The sequence below is a fragment of the Cupressus sempervirens genome, chromosome 4 (assembly GCF_028749045.1).
Source record: "Cupressus sempervirens isolate cs-2001-9-10 chromosome 4, ASM2874904v1, whole genome shotgun sequence".
In the NCBI taxonomy this organism is placed as follows: Eukaryota; Viridiplantae; Streptophyta; class Pinopsida; order Cupressales; family Cupressaceae; genus Cupressus; species Cupressus sempervirens.
The window spans coordinates 239857015-239883490 of record NC_143121.1 but is presented as its reverse complement, the minus strand read 5'-3'; the positions used below and the strand labels follow the sequence as shown (position 1 = coordinate 239883490).

At 34.7% G+C, this 26476-nt stretch overlaps 1 protein-coding gene and 1 long non-coding RNA gene across 2 annotated transcripts; one reads left to right on the top strand and one right to left on the bottom strand.

Moving 5' to 3' along the window:
• Positions 1–2220: 2220 nt before the first annotated feature.
• Positions 2221–17849, top strand: LOC149560896 (uncharacterized). The gene is made up of 3 exons (XR_016363730.1): positions 2221–2471; positions 17368–17433; positions 17519–17849. It is a non-coding gene; the product is annotated as an uncharacterized LOC149560896 (long non-coding RNA).
• On the bottom strand, positions 4866–12932 carry LOC149560897 (TMV resistance protein N-like). Its single transcript, XM_089824875.1, has 5 exons — positions 10254–12932; positions 8341–9523; positions 7796–8074; positions 6263–7606; positions 4866–5781 (listed from the first exon to the last, which is right to left on the bottom strand). The coding sequence occupies exons 1-5, from the start codon at positions 10742–10744 to the stop codon at positions 5275–5277; spliced, it is 3804 nt and encodes a 1267-aa protein (XP_089681001.1). The 5' UTR covers positions 10745–12932; the 3' UTR covers positions 4866–5274.
• Positions 17850–26476: the final 8627 nt, after the last annotated feature.

The following is a 26476-nucleotide window of genomic DNA, read 5'->3' as shown; positions in this document are numbered from 1 at the left end:
AGGAGAAGCAATAGCCAATGAAGAACATCGCTGTGATGATCAACCCAAGAGGTCCATCCTTGATCCCCCTCCATCTAGACAATTTTTTTCCTTTCCAAGACATGTGCGAAGAGTTCTAGCTAATAAAAAAAGGGCCTCTAATTTCTCTGATTTCATTAATGAGCTTTTTAAGAGCATTGTCAAAAGCATCCTAGTTATTAGCTATACTGGCCCATTGGAGACCATTCTTCATTTCATAAATAAATATGGTAGTGTGGCCATCACGAAGAATTCTTTCCAACTTTCCTCTTTCAAGCCACATTACACAACAAACATGTGAGATGATTTTAAAAGATATGAGTTTTTTAGAAAACCTCGTAATAACTCTTCCATTACCTTGAAATTTTTCCTCATTTCTAAACTTCCAAATGAACCAAAGGATTTATGATGAGAGAATATTCTAGAAAAGGTTAGCATCTTTTTTAAGACCAAGAATAGAACCTGCAATAATATCAAATGTAAAAACATTTTGAGTTAAAGATAAACCAAAAAGCTACTAAATTTCTCTAGCAAAAGAACATTCAAAGAAAATATGTCTCATACTTTCAAGCATGTTACAAATAGCGCAAGTATCACAGGCACCAAGATTAGTTTTTAGAGGCAATCTATCCAACATCAGCTACCACCTAAAACATTTAATTTTGGGAGGGATAGAAGATTTCCAGCATTTGCTAAAGATTTTCTGCTATATGGGGGTATCAAAATTAACATACCATAAAGAGTTCAGATGATTCAAGATTTGAAGATTTTTATTGAGAATCTTATATATGTCTTTGGACTTAACTCTAGGAAGGAGGGAACCAATTATCCCAATGAAAAGGTGAGGTATCTATGAGAGTCCACATCCGTGAACCAAGGAAGATTAAGAGAGGAAGATGCACTTTTAATCATATTAAAAGTTCTTTTATGAGAAATATGGATATCAAAATTGCTACTAAGCATTTGCCAACTAATAAGATTATCATTATTGAGAATGTCCATAAAACACTTGATACCTTTATTCTACCAATATCTAGTAGAACATCCTTGAGTAAGGGCAAGAGGTTTTCTGTTGTGGTGAAGGTTCCACCAAATTGATCATTCACCATGAAGAGAATTGTAATTATCAAATCTAGAGTTATAGATGAATCCACAAATGTGCTCCCGAGCCTTCCAAATAGATTTGAAGATCAAAGTACCCTTAACTGAAACTAGGAAGGAACCAACCACAAGATCGCTAAAGGGGAGATTCTTCCAAGTTTTGGCTTGCTTGGGGACACCTCCCTGAATATTATTTCTAATGAGAACTTTCCATGGTTCCTAACCATCAAGGGCCTGGAATAAGGTTTTAGAATTGAGGTATTGATAAAGTAAGATTTAATAATTTTAATATAAAATAGATTTTTAAACAATTATATTCTCTCTCTCTCTCTCTCTCTCTCTCTCTCTCTCTCTCTCTCTCTCTCTCTATATATATATATATATATATATATATATATATATATATATAATATAAACATATAAAATTTATAACATGCATTATTTTAATTTTATCTAAATATGTTTAATATAATATATGAAATATTATAATATTTTTTAAAATGATTTATGCATTATAGATATAGTTATATCATGCATTATACATTTATTTATATCGTGATATACTCTTATAATTTTAAATAAATATAAATTAATAGTTTATATTTTAACCATATATATATCTATGATTTTACATTATATTTTTTTGAAATATTTAAAACTAAATATATTTAATATCTATAATAATAAAATAAGTGTTTTATTTTATTTATAAATACTTAGCCATTATGTGGCACTTGTCTAGAACATGTTGTATCTTAGTTGAGTGGAAACCTAGACTATTTAATCAAATCTTAGTTGAGTGAAAACCTAAACTATTTAATCAATATAAAAATTAATTTGTTTGGACAATAAACTTTAATTTTATTTTTTAGATTGATTAATAGAGAACAACGAAAGTAGAGGGAGATGGTGTGAATGTGTTAATAAAAACTCATTATAATAATAAAAGTTAATATTAGTTGTATGAATGCAAATAATTAATATTTATTTTGTATAAAAAATTAAGTAATAACATTAATTTTGAAATTTTCATATAATATATAATATATTTATTTTAAGATATATAGAATATAGTATGTGTATAATTATATTAAAAAAAATTTAGTTGTGTCACAATTTTGGCGAAGGATTCCAAGCGAATATTTTAATTACAAGACTACCGGAAGGTTAACACTCATACTAGTAGCAATGAAATTTGGGATGGAATTTACGGAATCAGGTTCTTCCGAGCAGGTGGTTCAGACATTTTTAAAAGTGGGAAGGATGATGTAACTGGGCTTTGCCGGCGTGGCCCTTCTAGACATCAATTCTTTATGCTTGAATATTTATTAGTAACTGTTGTCTAGAGCTGTGTAATTGATCATTTAGTTCCTTTCCTCATTTTTACTATTTTCAGTTTGTTTTAGAAGGGCGTGTTACTATTTTGGAAGTTATAGTCTGCTATTTTGGATGAGAATAGCTACATTTATTACAATGAAATCACTCAGCAGCATTCTCCTGTGTGTCTGTGCTGGTTCCGTATTCTAGAGTAACAAATAAATAGTGTTAATATGGTGAATAAAAATAGAGTATTTCTCATTTGCGGCTATGTTTTGTTTCATTTATTGCTGGTACAGGCAGTTTCAGAAAATTTTCTGGATAATAAATCCCCCTTCAAGTAAGCACTGGGAAAATTTAGAGAGGACTGACCACATTTGGATAGGGATTGATCTAGAAGAGGCATCCTCCCAGATGTATGGGAAAGCCAGCCACTGCCCTTAGTTGTAGAATTTCTATCAACAATGGCCAGAAACCCATTCACTAGCTATAAGCTAGTGCCACATTGAACTCTGGGACATTTAGATTCTCCACATTATATTAGATTCTAGTAATGATTCCTCGGTGGACTCATTCGAACTTGAAAATCGGTATAGTTAAAACTCCTTGTACTAGTATCTGTGGTCTATGGTTTTCATGTTAAAATGTCCAAGTTGCCGATACGAATGTGGATGTGGATGCGTTTGGATGCATGTGTGTGTGCACACACCCAAAGAAATGCCAGAAATATACAGATTAAATCATTTGATAGTATGATGCATTTGGATGAGGTTACCAAAATGTTCCGAATCATGCAAATTATCTGATCTATAATATACAGTCAGTGCACCTATTTTCAGTTGCATGTATTTAAAGTTACATGTGTTTAAATACATGTATTTAAAATTACTGGTATGGTGTTGCTGAAACAAAAAGGAAAAAAATTAGTGGATCTTATGAAGATGATGTGGCATTTTAGCACTAATCACTTAAGAAGTTCCAAATGTGTGTTTCTGATGATTTAACTTTTAAATCCTCAAGTTGAGAAAACTTATAAGCATTATTATTGTGATATGGTGTATCTTCATAGGTTGGTACCTTTTACAATTGCAAGTTGCATCTACCGCTAGTGGTTATACTTATTTCCACGTAAATAGGGTCAATGTATTAGTACCTAATAGTGAGATTCTCAGAAAAATTGCACCCCAAGAATAATTATTTCCTGGTAGTTACAAATTTTTAAGTTGCTTTTTGGTCCAAAAAAACGTCAGATTGGGCCTTTATTTGCGCGGAGGTGTCCTGATTCCTTGGAAATGCGATCAGTAAGCACATCCAGGGCATTTGGATGCACTCTGGATGCTACTGGATGCGCTTCGAGCATCCAGAGTGCATCTAGATGCCCTAGATGCACTTCCTGTGTGCATCCACAGGGCATCCTGATGCACTTTCACACCAGAACTCCCCTGCCTCCGCCTCCGGGAAGGGATGCTACGCATCAGCAAGTGAGTAAAATTTTAATAATTTAATTTGTTGAACATTCCAAGAAATACAACAGAAAATATATACTGCTTGAGCTTTCCACTGTTAGGCTTACTGAAAGGCTCAAGACTACAATGAAATCCCTGAAATGAAACAAATTTCAGAAGGATTTCTTGAATATGGATTGCAGAAAAAGAAATCCCAATCAAAGGTGGCAGAACTAAAGATTCTAATTTCTACAGATGGTGGATTTTTATCTTGCAAAAAAATTGGTACTTCTTCATCTAATACCTTGCTCAAAATATTTTAAGGGGAGATTTTTATTTCAGTTTGCTTCAGAAAAGGATGCACCATGTAAAGGAGTGAGTCCTTCGGAATGGGGTGAATTACTTTCTGTCAAGCAAATTGTATGCAAAAATTTAACTTTCTACTGGCTACTATATTTAGTTTACACAAATAATAATGAAGAAATTTGCAATGCATTTGAACTTTGGACATCTCTATGAGTCATTAATCAATTCAAATTCTTTTGAGGATATTCTCCATTCTTATGATCAACTCTTACCCTTGAATTTAAAGCAACTGCAACTAATGCAAAACAAATATACATGGCATATATCCACCATGCCTCGCATATGCTCACACCATAATTTTGGTTCACCTTCAATATGATTAGAATACCTTCGGCCTTGTTAATGATAAAATGATATTAATCTATATGAAAACCAGTGCAAATGCCTCTTGTTAAGTGTTTAGCATTTCTTATTGTAAGAATAAAAGAAATTCATGTCTATTTAAGGCATTGATTAACCTATAGTAGATCATTTAAACTGTTTGCATCTTGCACTTCACATGAAATACAATGGGGTCTTCTAATTTCTCTTTATTAAAAATAGAATTACTGAGGAACTAGAATAATCTCAATTTTCAATAATTACTTCTTACACATGAAATTGGACCACTAAGGTAAATGTAATAGAATAGAGTACTTTTGTTTATTCCCAATACATATAGGACCAATGGGATAGAGAAAAGCTTTTGCAGGGGACGTTTCTGTAGTTAATATATTATGTGCATAATTGTTGCAAGCAGATTTCCTGTCATTTACATGAAATATATCTGCAGTACATACATAAAGTCTCTATGCTTGTATACCGAGCTTGTAAACTATTGAAATTAACTAACTCTACAGTAGGTGTGTTGCAACAAGTACAGCACTTACATATGATGTAGGATCTCGGTAACCTGACTATTTCAAATTTCAAAACATAATAGATGCTGTGCAATTTTTGGATGTGTCTGAAGAAGGGGACCATCCTATTAAAATTGAGCCTTGATAATTAAATAAACACTCATTTTAAATTTTGTCATACTTCAATTTTACTCTTCATCTTCCATGGTTAGATTTTCGTTGTAGCCTTCCATTAACCTAGTCAACCCCCTTCCTAATCTCTCCAGAATTATATCTTCACTTTTCCCATCCTTTCCTTCAGAGAAGAACTGCATTGTGCCACTTTTTATTAACTTCCTTTCTTCATATTTATTAGTCTTGGCATGTACTACATCTCCACTTTGCATCATCATAGCCATGACATGTTTTTCCCGCAAAATATGAATAAAAATTTGATCGCCTTCTACATTTTTTGAGTGGTTCACAAGCGTGGTGTTGAAAATCTCCTTGCCATCTCTTAAAGTTCTTAACTCTATGCCCACTGAAGTAATCCCATGGTTAAACCTCACCATAAAGCATAATATAATGCCTGAACATTGTCCATTATTATCCAATGCAACATAGAATAGATCATGCCCATTAACTTCCATCTTGTGTTGTAAGCATTCTGGAACATTATTTGCAGAAAAGCTGAATAACTCTAGACAAGGAGTCTCCTGTAATTCCAACAGCAGATTATGATTATTAGTATACAAGACATTCTCAAAAAAAATTCTTTTCATAAATTATCTTGGGCATATATCAATCAAAATGGAAGACATAGATTTGCACTTGTGTACATCGGTTCTTGGCCTAAAGAATCGAAGCACAATCTTTGGTAACATGCCCACCATCCATACCGGATGCCAACAATGGATTTTGGTATATCATTCAAGGTCCTACACTGTATTCCTAGTGCCACTCCAAGATATTAAGGTCATTAGCTCAAATCAGAGAATTTCTAGTCATAATCAAAGTGTGCTGAGATATTTTTATCCCATATTTCAGGTGGATGTTGTAAAAGATAAGTTGACTAGGAATGTTATGTCGTCAATCTATGTTTTCCTGTAAGATTCTAAAATAAGTAGCTAAATTATGTAATTATGGTATAGATGGTGCTGTTATCATATAAACAATACAGAGGAAAATGAGAGATACCTTGATTAACTGTTGGTGATTCAAAGGTGAGTATTTTGCCCCAGCCAATCTACAATCAATAAGATGCAACCTTCTTAAGGATTTCAGCCCTTCCACTCCTTGAATATGCTTAACACTCCTACATTCTGATAGAGAAAGCTCTTGCAATGATTCCAAGGATCGAAAGTCAGGCAATTCAAACAGTTCCCTGCAGTTCTGTATGCTTAGAATCTTTAGCCTTATCATACCTGACATGTTTGAGATTTTCCTTAGTCCAGAGCAGTCTTGAATATATACTTCAATGAGCTTCTTTGGAAGATGTGGAAGTTCCAAAATCTCTGTGCAGTGATGTAGGTAGAGTTTTCTGAGCCGCAAAAGTGAGCCAAAAGTTGGTGGCAAAGTGGACATTTTGTATGATTTAAGATGCAGGATTTCTAAAGATAAAAACTCTCCCATTTGTTCTGGTAGAGGACAACCACCTTCTTTTAGATGCTTTAAAGATGTAAGTCCAGAAAAACTAGCTGGAAGAACAGCTAGGCTGTAATTTTTTTCCATTTCTAGAGTCCTTAAACAAGAAAGTTTCCCAATGTTCTGTGGAAGTTTACATAGGTTGTAGCATTCATTGAGCAGCAAGTCTTCTAAATGGACCAGATTTCCCAATTCCTCAGGAAGTTGAAATAAAGAAGTGCAGTGATTGAGATTTAGATGTTGCAAGCAATTAAGTTGACCTATTGATATAGGAAAGCTCCTTATGGCTTCACAATTACTTAGAATCAATCTTTTCATGCAACCAAGGTTCCGTAGCTTTTCTTCTAGGATGATTCTCTTGCAACCAGCCATATCTAACTGGCATAAGCTTTTGAGCTTGTATATTGAATTAGGGAGAGCTTGCAAATTAGAGCAATCATGTATATCCAGATGCTGCAGGCATCTCAATTCACCTATCTGCTGAGGAAGGCTTTTTAAATGATGGCAACCATGAAGAGACAAGAACTCCAAGTGGGACAGCCACCTCAACGATTCAGGTAAATTCTTTAAGGGAGTTCTATCCAATTTGAGCTTTCTGAGAACCCTTAATTCTTCAAATGAATCAGGTAACTTTCTTATGCTGTGACAATCAGATAGAAGTAGCACCTCCAGAGAACTGAGGCCGGCTACACTGATGGGAAGTTGGCTTATCTTGTAGCAGTTTGATAGATCCAGATACTTAAGCTCTGTTAGAAGTCCAATGGACTCAGGTAAATCCCTTAACTCTTTACAGCCACAGAGCTCAAGTTGTATGAGTGATGTATGATTAGCCAAATCTGGAAGCACCCGGAGACTTGTGCAGCCATTTAGTTTGAGTACTCTAAGATTTTTCGGCCCCTGCAAATAGAGTAAAATCAATATTTAGGGATTCATTGAGAAGGTATACAGATTTATTTCTTTCTGGGTGTTGTAAAAGCCTCTCTGCAATTACTAATCCCTTGAAAATTTTCAAGCACCAATAAAAGGATCTGTTCCTATATTGAATCATTTTTTTCCTCAACCCACCATCCAATGAAAGGAACTTACCTCCATGTTTAATTGTTCTGGCCACACTGTCTCAATGTCTCTACTGAAGCTTAAATCTAGTACAACTAGATGCCTCATATTCCATTCACAGGGAAATAATTTTAGAGGGCAGTTTTCCCATCTCAGCCATTTTAAATCTGGAGGCATTTGTCCGAAGTCTCCTTCAATCAAAGCTCCATCCAGCCATAACAATTGCAAATTACACATCTTTTGCAAATTCTGAGTTTGCAGCCGAACATCTTGCTGAAGGTAGGTAAGACATCTAACCCTTTCTGTCCCCTGATGAGAATTCAGTTGATAAGTATATTAGCATCAATATCAACATCCAATGAGGCTGTAGAAAATAAGGTACAACTACTTTCCTCAATGGCATACCAGTTAAACACACTGCAAAAATCTGATGCAAAGGGAAACAAGAGATACATCTCATATATCTTGATGACAGCATTAGGAAGCTCAAAGTCTTTTTGTTCCTAAGCTAAGCTCAAAGAATTAAATGAGATCAGGTGAAAGAATAATGAAGTAGAGGAGATTTAAAGCACCACCTTTCCTTGCAAAATGACCACTTCAGCCTCTTCTGTTTTCCACAATCGGCTACGCTTGCCTGGTTCCGTTGATTCCTCTGCTACAATAGCTCTTCCCATGTCCCTAAATTCACTATGCATCACAAATCTATCAGCTTCATCTAGTCTAATGAGTGATTTCAGTTTCATTTTTGTTAGCCCTACATTGGGACGCAAATGACTAGCTTCCCAAAAGCTGATGACACTTTCCTTCTTTCTTCCAATGAATAAACAAGCCATGTCTAAAAACATCTCTTTCTGTTCAGACTTGAGGCCATCACAGATAAGTCTAAGAATAGCATACTTATCATGATGACTTGAATAGTTTAGTACGTCAATGGCTTGATTCCAATATCTTAGATTTCTACTATACAAATGAGCACCCAGAACTTCCAGTGAAAATGGCAGCTTATTACAAATATCAACAGCTTTGCATGATAAGTCTTTATAAGATTCTTTCGGTTTATCTCTCATGAAAGCATGCCAGCAAAAAAATTGAAGAGCATGTTCCTTATCCAGTCCCTGCATTTCATATGCAAAATCAAAATGTTTGTTCTTTATTATGTTGGGGTTGGTCATTGTTACAAGAACTCTGCTACCTGGTCCAAACCAATCACCTCGTAATGCCTCCAACTGTTTGCAATCATCTACATATTCCAGAATAACAAGGGCCTTGATGGACCTCAAACGGTCTTTCATCAAGATCTTTCCATGAGCCTCATCATTAACTTTATCCTTAAACTTGACAAGGTCTTTCAATATTTGACGCTGCATCTTAGCTACACCATTTGTATGCTGGGCTTTATGACGGATATCATATACAACACAAGTGGCATCAAATTTGAGATAAATATGATTGTGGATGGCCTTTGCTAGGGAGGTTTTTCCCACGCCACCCTTTCCATAAATGCAAACAGTGAGAACGTCATTCGCATCAGAATCTAAGTAAAGCATCTTTATAATTTTGCTCATGTGTTCTTTCATACTGATGAGGACATACTTTGAAATTCTAAGGGGTTCGTTTCTGATCACATAGGGTATTGCTTCTGAGGGCTCTTCTTCTAAGGGATCAGGCAGAACTTCCTCCACTGTGACTGAGGTCACCTTTTGTTCTAAGGTCTTGAAAACATCTTGGACTACAAGCTTCACAAGTCCCCCTTCAAATCTGTAAGATAGATGACTTAGTAAACTAAGAGATTGTTCAGCTTTTCAAATTGTAATAATTTATGCGTGTTATAATGGGAAACAGCTATTTTAGACTAGTAATGATCTGCATATACTCTTCAATTTGAGGATCTCAGAAATTGTGATCCTTAGTAATGTATAAAACTTGAAAGACAACAAATTCGTGAAAAACTGGGATGAAAAGCCCAATTTTGTTGTTTGCTAGATTTAATGCAGACTATGATAGTGCAAGGTAAGAAATTTCAGCTAAATAATGATGAATTAGAAGGATTCATCTGAAAGGAAAAAGCAAACTAAAAATTGTTTATGATATGGGTCGGAATTTTGTGTACTTCTGTAAATGTAAAGACATACTAAATGAGATCACAGAAAAAAAACTACAGAGCTATGGAAGGGGAAGATGATTTTATAATGATGAAGAAAGAATTTTTCAAAATACTGACAGACAAACTTATTCTTGTCAATGCTGCTAGAGATATGATATTCGCCATCAGATTAATAAGTCTCCTTCAGAAAGTAGTCCTCAAATTTCATCTTCGTTTTTAGCTATTGAACTCAAATGCAGTTGTCCAAATAATATGTTGTCTGACTAACTCAAAATTCATATTATCAAACTATCTTAAAATTCTACGTAGAGCATGTACAAAATTTGTCTTCTGCATAAATCATATAAAAAAATTCCTAGAAAAAGAAGCAAATATCAGACATACCCTGCCGTGTCATCTGTACACCAGCCAGAGAAGGAGGAAGCTTTTGACAGAGCGTTTTTCCACACCATAATCCTTTCCTTTGTGTATCTTCTTTTCTTTTCCTTAAAAGCCTTGGCAAAGACTCCCCTATCAGGATTTCTTATATCTGATGGCTTCACATGATAGAATAAGGGTATAATTATACCATTTGATTTACACATATGGACTACCTCATCCAGGCACCAGTGGGACTCCGCAAATTTCTTGGAAAAAATAGGAATGAGGATAGCACTGTTTCTAATTGCCTCTTGAAGAGTTGAGCTGATCTCGTCCCCCCTTTGCAGCTTTTGGCTATCCAGGAACACATTAACGCCTGCATTTTCCAGTGAAGCATTGAGGTGATCTACAAATTTTCTTCTTAGGGGATTCCCACGAAAACATAGGAAAACATCATACTTCTTGGATGCGCAGGACAGAATTGCATGCGATGGATTATATCTTTCCAGTGACATAATGTTTCTGCCAAATTACAGCCGGGTTGCACTTTTTTATTTTGCTCTCGCCAGTTTCTCCCAGAAGGCAGTGCAAATACTATTGCCTGACATGTAGAGGTGAGGGTACTGATATTTTGTTATTTACAAAGATGCCTGATAATAATCTGGGTGGCAAAATTGGAAGTGTACTCTTCTTAAGGCTGGGGTATTTCTTCTCATCTTTAGGTCCAATCTAGATGTTGGAAATTATTGGTCTTTACTCTTGGCCAGGTGGGGGCAATTCCTTGTTGTGAGCTTGTAGTATGAAAGCTCTTTCACTCTTAAAAGGTGTACCTACTGCTATTTCTCATTGAAAAGAAACTTGGTCTTTAGCTTGATAAGATTGGGGTGATTTCTCTGCCTACTTGAGTTAGAGAGAGTGGGCTTTTCCTCTTTGAAAAGGTGATATCTAAAATCTCAGAGCTAGAGACTGTCGGGCTTCTACTCTTTTCAAGGCTGGAATGATTTCATCTTTCATCATTGAAACCCCTGAGTATGAGACTATCAGGTTTTACAATATGCAACTCTAGGGCGAATCGTCCTGTTGACTGTTCTATGCAATTTCTAGTTTGAATACCATTGGGATTATAACTTGGCAATTCTATCAGGCATATATTTGATAATTGGGCACTTAATTTTTCCGAAGACCCGGGTGATTCTTCAGCCTTACTAATATGTAAATGAGTTATAGAGTCATAGACTACCTGTTAGTCTTTCACCTGAAGCAGGTTCGCAAGAGTATGAAGCTATATTCTTATGAATACTAGGATGACTCTTGACCTGCTCTTTTTTAGGATGAATTGATCCCTTCTGCAGTGATCACCTTTCTCAGTCCTGTTAAGAAACAGAAAGAAACAAATGTGCGAACGATCAGAAAGAGAGGAAAAAAATGCCCACAAATGACCAGAGCACATCAAACGGGAAGGAAATCTACACCTACCTCAAAATAAACTGGTATTCTAATCATCTCTAACCAGATGCAAAATGTTAAAAATAGAACTTTTGTCGATAACATTCGAAAGAAACTAGCTGAAAACAATCCACATTTGATACAGTTATCCACACCAGATGTGTTAATTAGTCGGGCAATATGAATGACGTTAAACAAGTGTAAGAAATGTATTCACATCACAAATAGTCTGTCAATAAAGAATTCACACACAACCCATATCAAAATGGAGCGTCTGGGAGCTCCGAACCTCTTAAATTCAGAACTAGACCGAAAAACAAAGGAAAGTAGACAAACCAGGTCTATTTTGTAGTCAAGAAGCCTAGGAAGACCCACATAGAGAAAACAGCAAAAAACAGATCAGTTCATCGGAGTAAAACTATTATCATGCCACCCGAACAGCATTATGCTTTATAGTCCTGACTCGATTGCTGAGAATAGCAATGACATAATTATGATACCAAAGTGGGACATTAGGAATATTCATGGAAACCTAATGCAATCTCAATAAACTACTTCCACAGGCTATAGACCCACCGAACCCGCTAAATATAACACTTACTCGGAATCTTCCTGCTTAAAAAGAATACCTCAGAAAATATAATATTTTTATCACAGATCATCGGGGAATCAGTATTGACAATCAGTTTGGCGCCAACGCTGTAGAAGTAGTTTTCGACAATTCTATTAAAAACTATAATATAATGACCAAAGAAATTGTTTATAATTTTGAATTTTCCAGGTAGGAGGCGGCATTTTTATTGCAATCTCCTGAGAAGTCTTCATCACCGTTTTCTTCTTAATCGAAATTATATCGGTTTATCGAAGAAATCGCCTGTCATGTTCAACGAAGGTCAAGGTATCGCCCTAACTTAATTAGAAGTTTTTGCTGGTTCGCCTGCATTTTAAAATAGAATCAACAGTTCAGATAAAACAAGCAAAAGAAATGGTCAAAGTAAGTATTTTATTATCTTAATGTGTCACAGAGGTTTGTAAGCTTGTTGGATCTTCATGCAAATTTAATTTGTATTTACAGTTGAATTTCCTCTACACATCACTACAACAGCCATAAACACCCTAATTTAATTAGAAGTTTTTGCTGGTTCGCCTGCATTTTAAAATAGAATCAACAGTTCAAATAAAACAAGCAAAAGAAATGGTCAAAGTAAGTATTTTATTATCTTAATGTGTCACAGAGTTTTGTAAGCTTGTTGGATCTTCATACAAATTTAATTTGTATTTACAGTTGAATTTCCTCTACACATCACTACAACAGCCATAAACACCAACAGTTTAAAGACAAAATCCTTCTCATATATGCCGATCTTTGATCATTGGTAAAAGATATGGCATGTCCTCATCGATCAAGGACGACTTCTGATAATGATCTTTGCTTTCCCATGAGATCAACTGTCAGGAATGGAATTGAGGAAGGATCAACAAAATTTTGTTTTTACCAGTGTTAACAAATGTTAACTACCTTTCTCAGTATATACTATTGCAATCACTTGTGGTTAACAAGTGATTAATATTTTCCATTTCAATTTTTTTTTTTTTTACCTTTTTTTTTTTCTAATGTTTATATGTCAAATTTATAGCTGGTGAAGTTGAATGGCTCACAAAGAGCCCACACACACACATATGAACCATATTAAACATATTAAATAACTAAAACTTGCTACTGGACTATAAGTTTTAAAGTATCGGGTACCTAAAACTTGTTACTGGATGACCCCCATCAAAAAAATAAAACTATAAGTTTTAAAATCATTAAAATTATTTTAATTGATAGATATATTTAAAGGTCTAGGCACACACACACATATAAAAATATGAACCATATTAAACATATTAAATAACTAAAACTATTTTAAAGTATCGGGTACCTAAAACTTGTTATTGGATGACCTCCATCAAAAAAATAAAACTATAAGTTTTAAAATCATTAAAATCATTTTAATTGACAGATATATTTAAAGGTCTAGGCACACACATATATATATATTAAAATATGAACCATATTAAACATATTAAATAACTTCTGATAATTAATACACTAAAATAAAACTAAATTAATTATTTCACATATTAAATTAAAACTAAGTTAAATTACATATAAAGTTAAACTTAGTTAAATTAAACATATTACAAATATATTTTTAATATATCTACTTAATTAAAACTTAATTAAGCTATAAGAAAATACGTGCCACTATGTGACACCTATTTTATATATGATATCACATTTTTTTGCATTTTTGTAATTAAATTATATTTTAATATATATGATAAAATAGTTTAAAATATTTCCTTCTTATTTTGATTGTAACACATTTTTAACATTGATGAACCAATAAATGAGGAAAATAATAGATTTTCAAATCAATTACAACATCAAGTCTTTTGAGTGGATAATTAATTAATCACCCATCAAATTCAAAAAGACCAATTTCACTTTTAAAAGAGGAAAATCAATTCATAAAATCATAAAATGAAATAAAAAGAAAAATATAAAGACAAAAGTTGAAAATAAATGCAACATTTAATAAATCAACAAAAACCATTTATCCTCTCAAAAGTGAAATCCCCTCTTTTTTTGGAACTTAAAAGAATTAAAAATTCTTATTTATCCTCACAAACCAAGTCTGTTGGACTGTTCCTCTTAGGGTCTTATGAGATATTTTTAGTTTCACCATTGCCCCCAGTAAAAGATAAACCCTAGATCTTTACCCCAACCCTTTGTTGAAATCCTACAAATAGAAGGGAAAAAAAGAGCAAAGGGACCCAAGTTTTATGCATTTATACTATAGGCATATTTAGAGCTATCATCCATTTAACATTATTGTTGTAGAGAATTAATGGCATTCTAGTGTCATTTTAGCATCATTCTAGCATTTATTTAGCATTACTTAGCATTGTTTTAGTCATATTCATGCTCATATCTTAGTATTTTACTGTTATTAACTTCATATAATTCACATTTTCATATAGACCTCATATAGACTTTCATAGATCTGCATCAATAACATAGTCCCATTCTAGAATTATCACTAAGATGTTGGTCTGAGAGCAATATTAGCAGTTGTAGTTAGGAAAGCATGAGATTTTCATAGTCTTTATTTAATAGTTATTTCTTGGGTCTAGATTAGTTCATTGTTATTATAGTTGCACTTTGCACTAAAGTCTCATGAATACATGATTCCACCATGTACAAATTGGCACCCACCACGGGGCTTCGTTTTACAACCTCATTGATCTTTAACTTTTCATTCTAATCTTTGAACTTCCTTGTAGATCTGTGTGTTACTCTTATTTCTTATGTAGATCTGACTAGTTACAGGTTTTACACCATTTAGGAAGACTCATGACAGGAACAATAACCTTTCAAAGATGCTCCTAAACACACGAATATTGGATCTAAGATTTTTCTAACATTCTAGTGCTCATGAATACTATTTCAATGCTTCTGAATTATTTATTACACATTTGAAGTGTTATGTAACACATTTGCATTATTTTGTAGCACATTTACCATATCTTTTAACACATTTACATGCTCATTTAGTGCTTTTAACTGATATTATAACAAGTTTGAACAGTTTTGTAACACATATGTGTAGTTCTATAGCGCATTTGATCAAAGTTATAAACTGTCATATTTAACTTACAAATCTGATTTTTGGCTATTTATAGGCCTCTTCTAAATCAAACAGGGACTCCTAGATCAATGAAATTGTAAATAAGGGAATGAAGACAATAAAAAATGTGCCTAGCCTTTGCTAGTGTTGAATCAAGTAGGCCTAAAACCCCTATCAATTAGATTGCGGCATTTCAAAGTTCACAACCTAACTTAAGTAAGAAGTTTGATTTCTCTAATGGGTATGTGCACCAAGTTGTGCCAAAAAGGTGACACCATTTTTTTTTCTAATTTTCAATAACATGTACGTGCTATAGCACGCATGCACTATGGCTTGGGTAACCCGAGCCATAGCGCGTACGCATTTTTAAAAAAACCTAATTGTTATAAATGGGCTGCATACCCATAGCCCATTCATTTTAACCTTTTTTTCCTACTTCTTGCTACAACGTGTAAGTGGATTGCATTCAAACAAGTTTTTTGCCACCCGCCTTGCCAATATTGGTCCTCACCATTGAAGATTGAGATTACAAGCATGCCGTATGTTATCTAATATTCTTTTTGCATTGTTTGATATTTTTTTATATAGTTTTGTAGGCTTTTTTTTCAATTTTTTTAAAAATTGTTTATTTATTTAGATTTTAATTGATTTCTTATTAGGAAATGTCAATAATAGACCAGCAAATCCCCAAGAAAGTCAAAACCAAAACACTCAAGATGATCAAAACCAAAACCCTCCATAAGAAGAACAACAAATTTCACAACTTGAGCCAATTGCAAGACCTCCTCCTGGCACACAAGAAAATATAATAAATGAAATAGAAAGAGGCAAAATTGAATTAGAAGGACTCATTGGTCGATTGAAACAATGTGGACAAACCAATCCAATGAGAGCTCAATTGGCATCGTCCCTCGAATCCATTAAGACCCACATAGCTAATGTTAGTGGTCAGTTAGATGTTTGGCAGGTTAAGAGGGAAGAACAAAAAAGATATTATGCAAATAAATTATCATATCAAGATGTTTAAAATAAAAAAAAGATATACGAAAACGTAGAATATGTGCATAATTTAGAAAACCTAGTGAACAAGATACTGTTAGAGAGGGTACTAAATGGTTCCCTATCCATTGGTGCATACACGATGCTATTAGAAATAATTTTTTGAATAGATGGTGAATGGTTTTTCATGTCCCTCCTTGCAATAATCATGAGGTCCCCATGTATTTCTTAAGGAAATTGTATTGTGGTTTTGTCCTTAGGGAGATCCCCAATTATTTTCATATATTAGACTCTTAGGGTAGAGGTCGGGGGTCATCATTTGAGAGGTTGGGGGCACATCATGACCCTAATGTAGTTAGGGTACCTGTGGTCAAGCCACAAGGTGAGCATGTGACTATTCCTTCAGTTGTGAAGGAACATGTAGAGGCCAACAATCTAGGGACTATTAGAGCTTTGACATAGACCCTCATTCATTGCACAAGTCCATTAATTGAGGAGGAGCTTCTATACGTCGCGGTCACATGTGCACATCATGCGGATCCTTATGCACATTTGGTAGTCATGTTAAAGATGGTGCAGATGATGGGCTAGTGACTGATCAGTTCTTGAATGAGACATTTGACATTGACACACAGGTAAATTACAATTATAATAAACTAATTTGATCACATTTCATATGTATAGTAAATGTCTAATTAATTAGCATGTATTGACATTGTTCAAAATTCAAGGTTAGAGTGTTGGCAGGCCTAGTAGCGATCCCCCGACCCCATTTTTTGCCCTCTCGACGAGTCCGGAGGTATGTATCAATTTAATCATTTAAATGAATACATATATTTATTAAGTAATCATATGAAGGATTGACAAAAAAATTTATGCATGTGCATTAGTTCTCTATAGGACTGTCGACATTCACTATAGAAAGAATTTTCTTGGTTTTACTTGTTGTTTATAATAGTTAGTATCAAAATTTCTAATGTTATTTATAAGTGATTATATTGATTCAATTGTTGTAGGGTCTTGTCACACCTGATCGTCCACGAGCCTTTGAGGTGGACTTGTAGAGCGACTATATGATAGCGGTAAGAAAATAATTAAATTTGTGTGTACATATATTTGATTTCAATGTATAATAATTATGATTCATATCTACTTTGTTTGTATTAGCTCAAGTTAGAGAAGAGTCTCAACAAGAAGATAAGCGAGTGTGTGAGGAGGACCCCATCATCACCACCGTCTCTCTCCACATGATGACTGAAGGCCTCTAGAGATTTTTTTCCTTCCCCTCGTGAGAAGGAGAATATATAGTTGATAGATATGTACATGTATAGGCATCAACGAACATATATGTTGGATTTTATGTCAGTGGACATATTCGATATACATTTCATGTATATATGACATTTTATATTTGATGTATGACATTTATTTGATACATGACATTATTAGATTTATGACATTATTGGTTAATATATGATATGTTTGTTCATGTATGACATTATTGGTTATCATCATATATTATTTGTTTGTTAATGTACATGACATTATTGGTTATCATTTTATATTATATGTTTGTTCATGTATGACATTAAATTAGATATGTTCATGTATGACATTAAATTCAATACAAAATCAGTTTGAAACTTTGATAGAATATTGATTAACAATGAACTTTATCACTGTTTAAGCATAAGTTTATCATTTCCAATATGTCATAGTCATATGATGTATGATCTTGTTCATGTTTAAAGTTTTCCTTCTCTGTCATTTGTTTATCAAGCTTAATTCAATACCTAATCAGTTTAAATTTTTGATACAATATTGATCAGTGATAAACTTTATCAGTGTTAAATCCAAAAATTTATCATTCGCAAGTTATGTCATTGTCATATTGATTTATGATCTTCTTGTTCATGTTTAAAGCCTGCTTTCTATGTTATGCATCTAAACATTTATCATAAATTATTATTACAAAAATATAACAAATCTGAAAATGAAAACAATACATTACATTAATTCCAAGGTTTAGTTATGATGCAGAGCCTAATAGGATTCTCAAAGTTTCATTAATTCCATATGTTAAATCTGTCATCATAGAATACCAATTGTAATGGGCACTCACTTGTATTCCAATGAATATATTTCCCTATATGCACAATTGGTCAATGTTGTACCTTATAGAAGATAGAATTTTATAGGTAGAATTACTCAATCTTGTACTACACTAGATAAGATGTTCTCTATTACGCATAATGTTTAGCTTTGGCATTGTTTATAAGAGTGTTTCAAGGTTGGTAACCACTTCAACATCCTTTGCATGGTTTAGAGGTAATGTCACTGTGGCAAAGGCTTATGCAAGGGAATGAGCCTTGTGATTTTGGTATTTACACAGAAGCAAAACTTGCTTCTTTAACTCCTTACACTCAACTCTTCATTGAACTTAATCTCATAGTACTGAGAAGAGCTACTACAAATTCCTAGGAGCCAAGGGACCCTAAACCTATGCTACATTTTCTAGAGACATAGGAGAAGTTACTACATGCTTGAGTACTTCATAACATTTTGGATTATATAGTGACACCCAAATTAATAACAACAATAGATAATTGGGATCCTCATAGGGAGACTATGCCAATAGATGCATGGTTACATCCTTGGCTTCCATTTTTGGGCCAGTGTATGGAGCCTTTATATCCAACCATTCGTTATAAGTTGGGGAATGTACACGTAGGTTTCGTATGGCTCATTAAGTGCATCACTTCTTGAGATTTTACTTCAACCCAAGATCATGTCATCTTTTCCATATTTTTCCTTATTTATGAGTTGGGGATGGGAGTGTCAATAATGTCATAAAGTCCTCCAAAAGTATCCCCAACAAACTTTTGACTAGCTTGGTCTCATTTAATAGCCATCGGTCAACAATTGGAGCTCAACATGAATCCATTAACCAATCCAAATGAATTTGACCAACTAAATATATATAAGTAACACTTCCTTATGATTATAAAATGATTAAAATTACACACAAGTATTTGTTTTACTTTTATTCTATTTAGTATTGATACTAACTTCTTGTACATTATTGCCAATGAAACAAATAATAAAGCAATCAATTCAACAATATGTGATTTCTAAAACAACATCTTAGGATGAAACATTAAAGAAAATAATTCTTTCTTGTTAACAAACTAATATATAAAATTTATATGGTAGGTCTAGTCATCAATAGTTTTTCATCATTTTTTAAAGAATTGTAAAGTATTTATATGTGTTGCCAATTGGTAAGAATTACCTTTGAAAAAGTTAACCACAATTCAAATGTGCTACAAAATCAATAGAAACAAATGAAATCAATTTTGAACTACTTAAAGGAAAGACAGAGAAATTTAACTTCTAATTCCCTATCTAAATGCAAAGAGCTATTATCATTCATTCATTATGTTTGGGCATATCAAAATATTATCCCAGAAACAACAATATGATCCATCCCATAGCAACTTGTGGACTCAAACTTGTTGCAATTAAGGAGGAGAAGAACTTTGAAGAGGAATACTTTTATGTCATCATGTTGAGACAATTATGATGCAACTAGTTCATAGTTCTTTGAATCTAGACTATCTTGGCATTTCACCTATGCTAAATACAACCCACCTTTAGCCCTAATGTGAATGGGAAAGATGACATCACATTTTTTATGAGAATTTGACAAACATGCTCGCACAAAATTCTGCAACTTCCACCCCAAAATTGGATGAATAATTTTATTGCTACACTTATGTTGATCCTATCACTTTGAAAAATAGGGTGTACGTAATAGGATTCTCAAGATTTAATGAAACATTAATGAAGCATAGATTTAACTAGTACAAAGGTTTAAAAATTTGTTCATGACACTCACTATAGTTGCCTTGAATATTTTCCTTTGATCTGATTCCTTCATAATGCCCTTACCTTATGCATTGATTATCATCAACGTTGTCTCTATAGTGATGCAAAATAGTGATGCATTGATTATTCCTTCTTAAACTCTCATAATGATGAAAATAGTGATCTCTATCATTCCTTTGATAGTTTTGACACAATCTTATAAACCTATGGCACATTAGAATATGTGTCATATTAAGCCTACCTCCAATAAACCCTTAAGATCATGAGTTATGATGAGGAGGAAAAGTTATGAGCCTTTTATAATCTTATCCTTCTACACATTACACCATGTTTTCTCCATGATATTTTCAATGTGGGGGAGATAAATAGAAACTTATGAACTCTTGTAAGCCACTTAATGTGTCATTATCTTTGTTAGGGATGTTTTGGCTTGGCATGCTCGAGAATGTTTGAGCACTCAACGAGATAGGAAGAGGTTGGGGCTAGTGTTTACTGAGCCACTTGGAGCTAACAGAACAGACAGTTCAATCCCACACTAGTGTTTACTGCCTCCTGGATTCACGTTCCATCCCACTGATGAAGAGCTCATAACACATTATCTCATTAGAAAGGTTTTAGATAGAAATTTCACAGGAAGGGCCATTTCTGAAGTGGACCTCAACAACTGTGAGCCTCAAGGAGGGTTCAATTCCCTCCTTTATTATTCACTATGCATATAATCCCATACACCCATTTGATCTCGAATGATGATATGTACTGAAAGTTGAGTGTATTTGCTGAGTGCTCCAAAACCATCCATTTCATGCCTTCATCTATACACAATGTCTTTCTAGTTTCTTTAATTCAAGTCCCACATGTCCCACTAAGTCCCTAAGTCCACTCGCCAAGCCGACAATTCAAGTGCGCTCACAAATTTGACTCTTTAAGTTTGCTCACCAAGCCCATCCCCTAGGTCAACTCACAAAGTCGCTCCCACCTAGTTACCTCAATGAGTTGACTCTTTCAGTCAACTCACCAAGTCTACTGTTCAAGTACGCACGCCAAGTCGGATCACCAAGCCAGCCCACAAAGTCATGTCACCAAGTCAACTGTTTGAGTACACTCACAAAGTTGACTCTTTAAGTTCACTCATCAAGTCACCCCACCAAAGCACCTCATCAAGGTTAGTCTTTAAGTCTGCTCACCAAGTCAGCTCGCCAAGTCACCGCACCAAGTCAACTCACCATCTCGCCTCACCAAGTGGACTCGCTAAGTCGGCTCGCCAACTTGCCCCACTAAGTTGACTATTCAAGTATGCTTGCCAAGTTGACTCTTTGAGTTCAGTCATCAAGTCACCCCAAAAAAGTGCCTCATCAAGGTCAGTCTTTAGGTTCGCTCATAAAGCTTGCTCACCAAGTTAGCTTGCCATGTTGCGTCTCTAAGTGGCCTCACTAAGTTGGCTCACAAACTTGCCCCACCAAGTTTCCACTTTAAGCCCACTCACCATGTTAGATCATCAAGCCGGCTCCCCTAGTCAGCTCGCCAAGTTGACATTTGAAGTACGCTCACCAAGTTGACTCTCTAAGTTCGCTCACCAAGTTTGCCCCCTAGGCCAACTCTCCAGGTCAGCTCACCAAGTCACCCCCACTTGCCCCACCAACTCGCCACTTTAAGTTGACTTGCCATGTTAGCTCACCAAGTTGACTCCCCTAGTTAGCTTGCCAAGTTGACAATTCAAGTACGCTCACCAAGTCGACTCTTTATGTTCGCTCACCAAGTTCGCCCCCTAGGTCAGCTCACCAAGTCACCCCCAACCAGTCACCTCAACGAGTCGACTCTTTAAGTTAGCTCACCAAGTCGGCTCACCCAGTGGTTTTACCACCTTGCCTCAGCCAGTTGGCTCATTATGTGTGCTTGCCAAGTTGCCCCACTGAGTTACTTCTATAAGCCCACTCACCATGTCAGCTCACTTGGTCAGCTCACCTGGTCAGCTCACCAAGTCGACTGTTCAAGTATGCTCGCTAGGTGGGCTCGCCAAGTCACCCCACCAAGTCATGTCACCAAGTCAATTGTTCAAGTACGCTTGCTAAGTTGACTTTCAGTTCACTCATCAAGTCACCCCACCAAAGTGCCTCATCAAGGTTACTGTTTGAGTCCACTCACCAAGTTAGCTCGCCAAGTCACCTCTCCAAGTGGCCTTGCTAAGTCAGCTCACTAACTTGCCCCACCAAGTCACCACTTTAAGCCCACTCACCATGTTAGATCGCTAGGCCGGCTCCCCAAGTGAACTGATAAAAATAATTTTGAAACTTGAAATAAAAAACAATCATTTTATCTTTGCCCCTAGATAAAGAAATAACTCTAACAGTAACAAAGATCAATGTGCACTTTAGCTTAGAAAATTAAAATCCATAGAAATCAAATATTTAACAAGTTATAAAACCATAATAAGTTCAAGGCCATTCATCCACTGAATCATCATTTGAATACTCAATATATTGAATTAATAAGCCTAATTAGTCATCAGAAAACACACCAAATGCTGAGTGTGAATGTACTTGGTTGTGCTTCCATTATCATTGACCAAAAGGAGACCAAGTATCTGCATTACAATTGAAATGGTAGTTAAAATCTTATAATTAAGAGAGCTCAAAATTTCAAAGGGAACCCTCATATTATTCCTAGAATTGGCATAAATTATGGCTAAATCTAACCTACACAGCATGTTGGTGAAGTTGAACTATGTGCAAAGGAAGTGTACCAATATTTTCCCCATTTCCAACCATTTGAAATAAAAGTTGAAGTGAATCATCTTCAATCAAACTTTGTGCTACTCCGGGGTGACTAGCCAATGCCTTTATTATATGCACTATATTTCTTTCACTCACTTTGTTAACTACCTACATAAATCTAGTATGGTGTTGCTAGCTAATAAGCATGTAACATATCCAAAATCTGGTTTCTTGCACCAAGCATAAGCTATATTAAAAAAAAAAGATTCTAGAAGTACTAACAATTCACATAAATCACTGACCATGAGGAAATTATTAGGAAAAAAGGCTATTCAATAACCACCTGGGGGACTCTGGAATAAAGAGGAGACCTTCCTGCAAATATCATTCATGACACATATAAGTGGACCAATGTTGAGTTTCCTCAAATGCAAAATAACAATCTCAATGCTGTGATTTTTACTAGACGTCAACTTGGATGGAGACCATTTACTATTTATTGTGATATTTTATTTGATGAAAACATGTAAAGCACATTACCTATAATAGCAAGTTCATGTCATGATACCATATTATGTGAAGCACATGCTAGTTAGCTATCAGAATAATATGGGAGAAATAAAATCCTGCAACAACTAGAAGAGTGTAAATATTTGTCTTCTAAGACTTGAGATATTGCAATCTAAGTGAACAGATGTTACATTTGAAAACTTGCCAAGCTCAGTCAACTAAAACTAGGCAAAATATTGATACTTAGTATCTTGGAAAATTTTAAAACATAAGCAATGTATTACCATGGATTTTATATTGAGTCATACACAGAGGTTTTGATGGTATATTTTGGTCATTGCCGTGGATCAATTTTCCAAGATTGCTCACACTGTAGCTTGTGAATACCACAAAGATGCATCTTATAAGGAGAAATGAAATTGTGAGTCATGCTTGGTATAATTTATGGAAGAAGCCATGAGCATGACCACCGTGCAGTTGTGGATGTTATTCTCAAGCTTAAGAGCAACGAAAACTAATTCATTGAATGCTAGGAAAGTTGTTGCATTGTTTCCTTAGATACAAATGAAGACTGTGGCAATGGTTGTATGCATAATTTTCTTTAACAATTTAGTTAATTGCTTCACTAAGTATGTCCATTTGAAAATGGTGTATACCCACTCTTGTAAAGAGTTCACACAACAGAACTATTTTTTAAGGGATGAAGAATTTCTTTTAAACCATGAAAAAGGATATTTAGAAGTGACCAAATACTGAAACCTGTGAAGAGAAGGCTCATAGGAGGATGCTAAAAAAGGAAAAACATAGTTGGTGATCTACTATAGTGTATGTGCAAAAGGATTGATTTGAAAAAGGCCAATGTAACAAATTATAATGAAGAATGCTTGTCAATACAAGATTCCATGAAAATTGATCAGTGATACTTATTTCCTCTGGATTTGCCAAAAGATCTTCTAAATCATAAAACCGTTGATATGTATGAAGAGAAAGAGGATAGAAGCATGATACAATCATGTAGCAAGGCAGCTAATCCACCTTCGAGTTGGACCACCCAAATGTCCAAAAAATTTCAAAATAAAGAAAGTGAAAAAATACTAGAATATAAAAGAGTCTAAGTTTGGCTATCTTGGCATGGATTCAAGAAATAGTAATCAGTCAAGTTGGCACATCTTAAAAAAAAAAAAATTATCTTAAACCAAGCAATTCAATACTTCAAGATTTTGAGGATTCGATATAGAAGCATCGATCTCCTTTAGGTCACAATTAAGGCTGGCAGCAGTTATCTAATGTAGAGTTTTGAAGATCATAATATGGTGTTTCTAAAGGTGGATTTAGTTAGAAATTGGGTTCAAGTTGTAAAAACTGCTTCTAGATAATTGAGATTGGAATAATAGTTTTATTTTGATAAGATTGCAATACAGTTTTTATTTCATGGAGATTGTATAGCTACTATCATAAAGCAGGTTCCACTTGTCTTGTATGTAAAAAATCTGCAACCACACAAAGGATGCCTTTTTGGATCTTATAATAAGGGAAGAAAGTGGTGAATGTTAAGGCAAAATATTGAATTTAACTATATCAGAGTTTGATCTAGATCTACTCAGATTCTTGGGTGCTTTTGTAACTATTTTTTATTGTTTGTGAGGAATTGCATGCATCAGTTCAATTCAATGAAAGTTTAGACAAGATTTCCTTGATAATTGGGATTTACATTTTATAAATTCATCTAAATATAAGGGATGATCCTAATCATCTTCTACCCAGGATGATGGGTTGGAAAGTTACAACTCCAATTTGTCAGAAATAATGACCACAGATGAGGGGATTGTGAAATTGAAACCAAATTGATTCTTAATTTTCTTTACCTATAGACTTCAGCAGATCATATCACCCACCAAAAAAAAACACTCATAGAAAGTGAGAAATAATTGAATCTTGAATTTCCTTACCTACAAACTTTAGCACATCATAAGACTCTGCAATAAGCTACATGTCACCATACTCAATCCCATTGTGCACCATCTTAACAAAATTGCCAGATCCACCCTTTCTAATATAGGTAACAAAAGGGCCACTATCCACTTGCGTAGCGATCTTAACAATTTTATCCTCAATATACTTGTAAGCCTCATATGACCCTCTAGGCATAAGAGAAGGGCCATTCTTGGCACCCTCTTCACCCCCTGAAACCACCATGCCCAAATATAGAAGCCCCCTCTTCTTTGCCTCCTCCTACCTTCTCTTTGTGTTTTCATACCATTCATTCCCACCATCCACAATACAGTCCCCTTCTTCCATGTGGGCAGCCAGAGTCTCAATTGATTTGTCCACGAGGGGCTCTTCTTTGATTAGAAGGATTATGACTCTAGGCTTCTAGATTGAGAGCACAAATTCCTTGGCATCATGGAAGCCTTTTACTAGCAGATTGCCTTCCAGCTTGGCTCTATCTACCATCTCATCTACCTTTTTTGGGCTCCGATTGTAGACTGAGATGGGGAAGCCTTTTTCTACAAGGTTGAGAGCTAAATTCTACCCCATCACAACCAATCCAACCAATCCTATTCTCAACAATTCAGCCATCTCTTTTTCTTGTATTCACATAATCAAAATCAAGAGTAAGGTTAACATCCAAGGGAGGCTTAGAACTTTTAGCTTACAAAGGACATTTGAAACAAACTTCCTTGGAATTTTGTGGCAATGTCATTGTATAGAGCTCTAAGTTTAACTGTTTCAGCATCAACTATTGAACTAGACTATTTTGGTTTCATCTTCAAAAAGGCTAAACCATCCAAGAGCAAGGTTTTCACAATAAAGGCAACATATGAAAATCTAATAGTGATCTAGATTGCAATTTAAACTAGGAAACTAGGCAAGGGATACAAACACTGTAGTTAGATCAGCTCTCTCAAGCTCTCAGAACATAATGTAGCTTTTTTATAAGAGCTAGTGTTTTGTTTAGTTAACCCCCAATTTTTTGCCTTGTGTTTTAATTGGATGTGAATATTTGAATTCCACT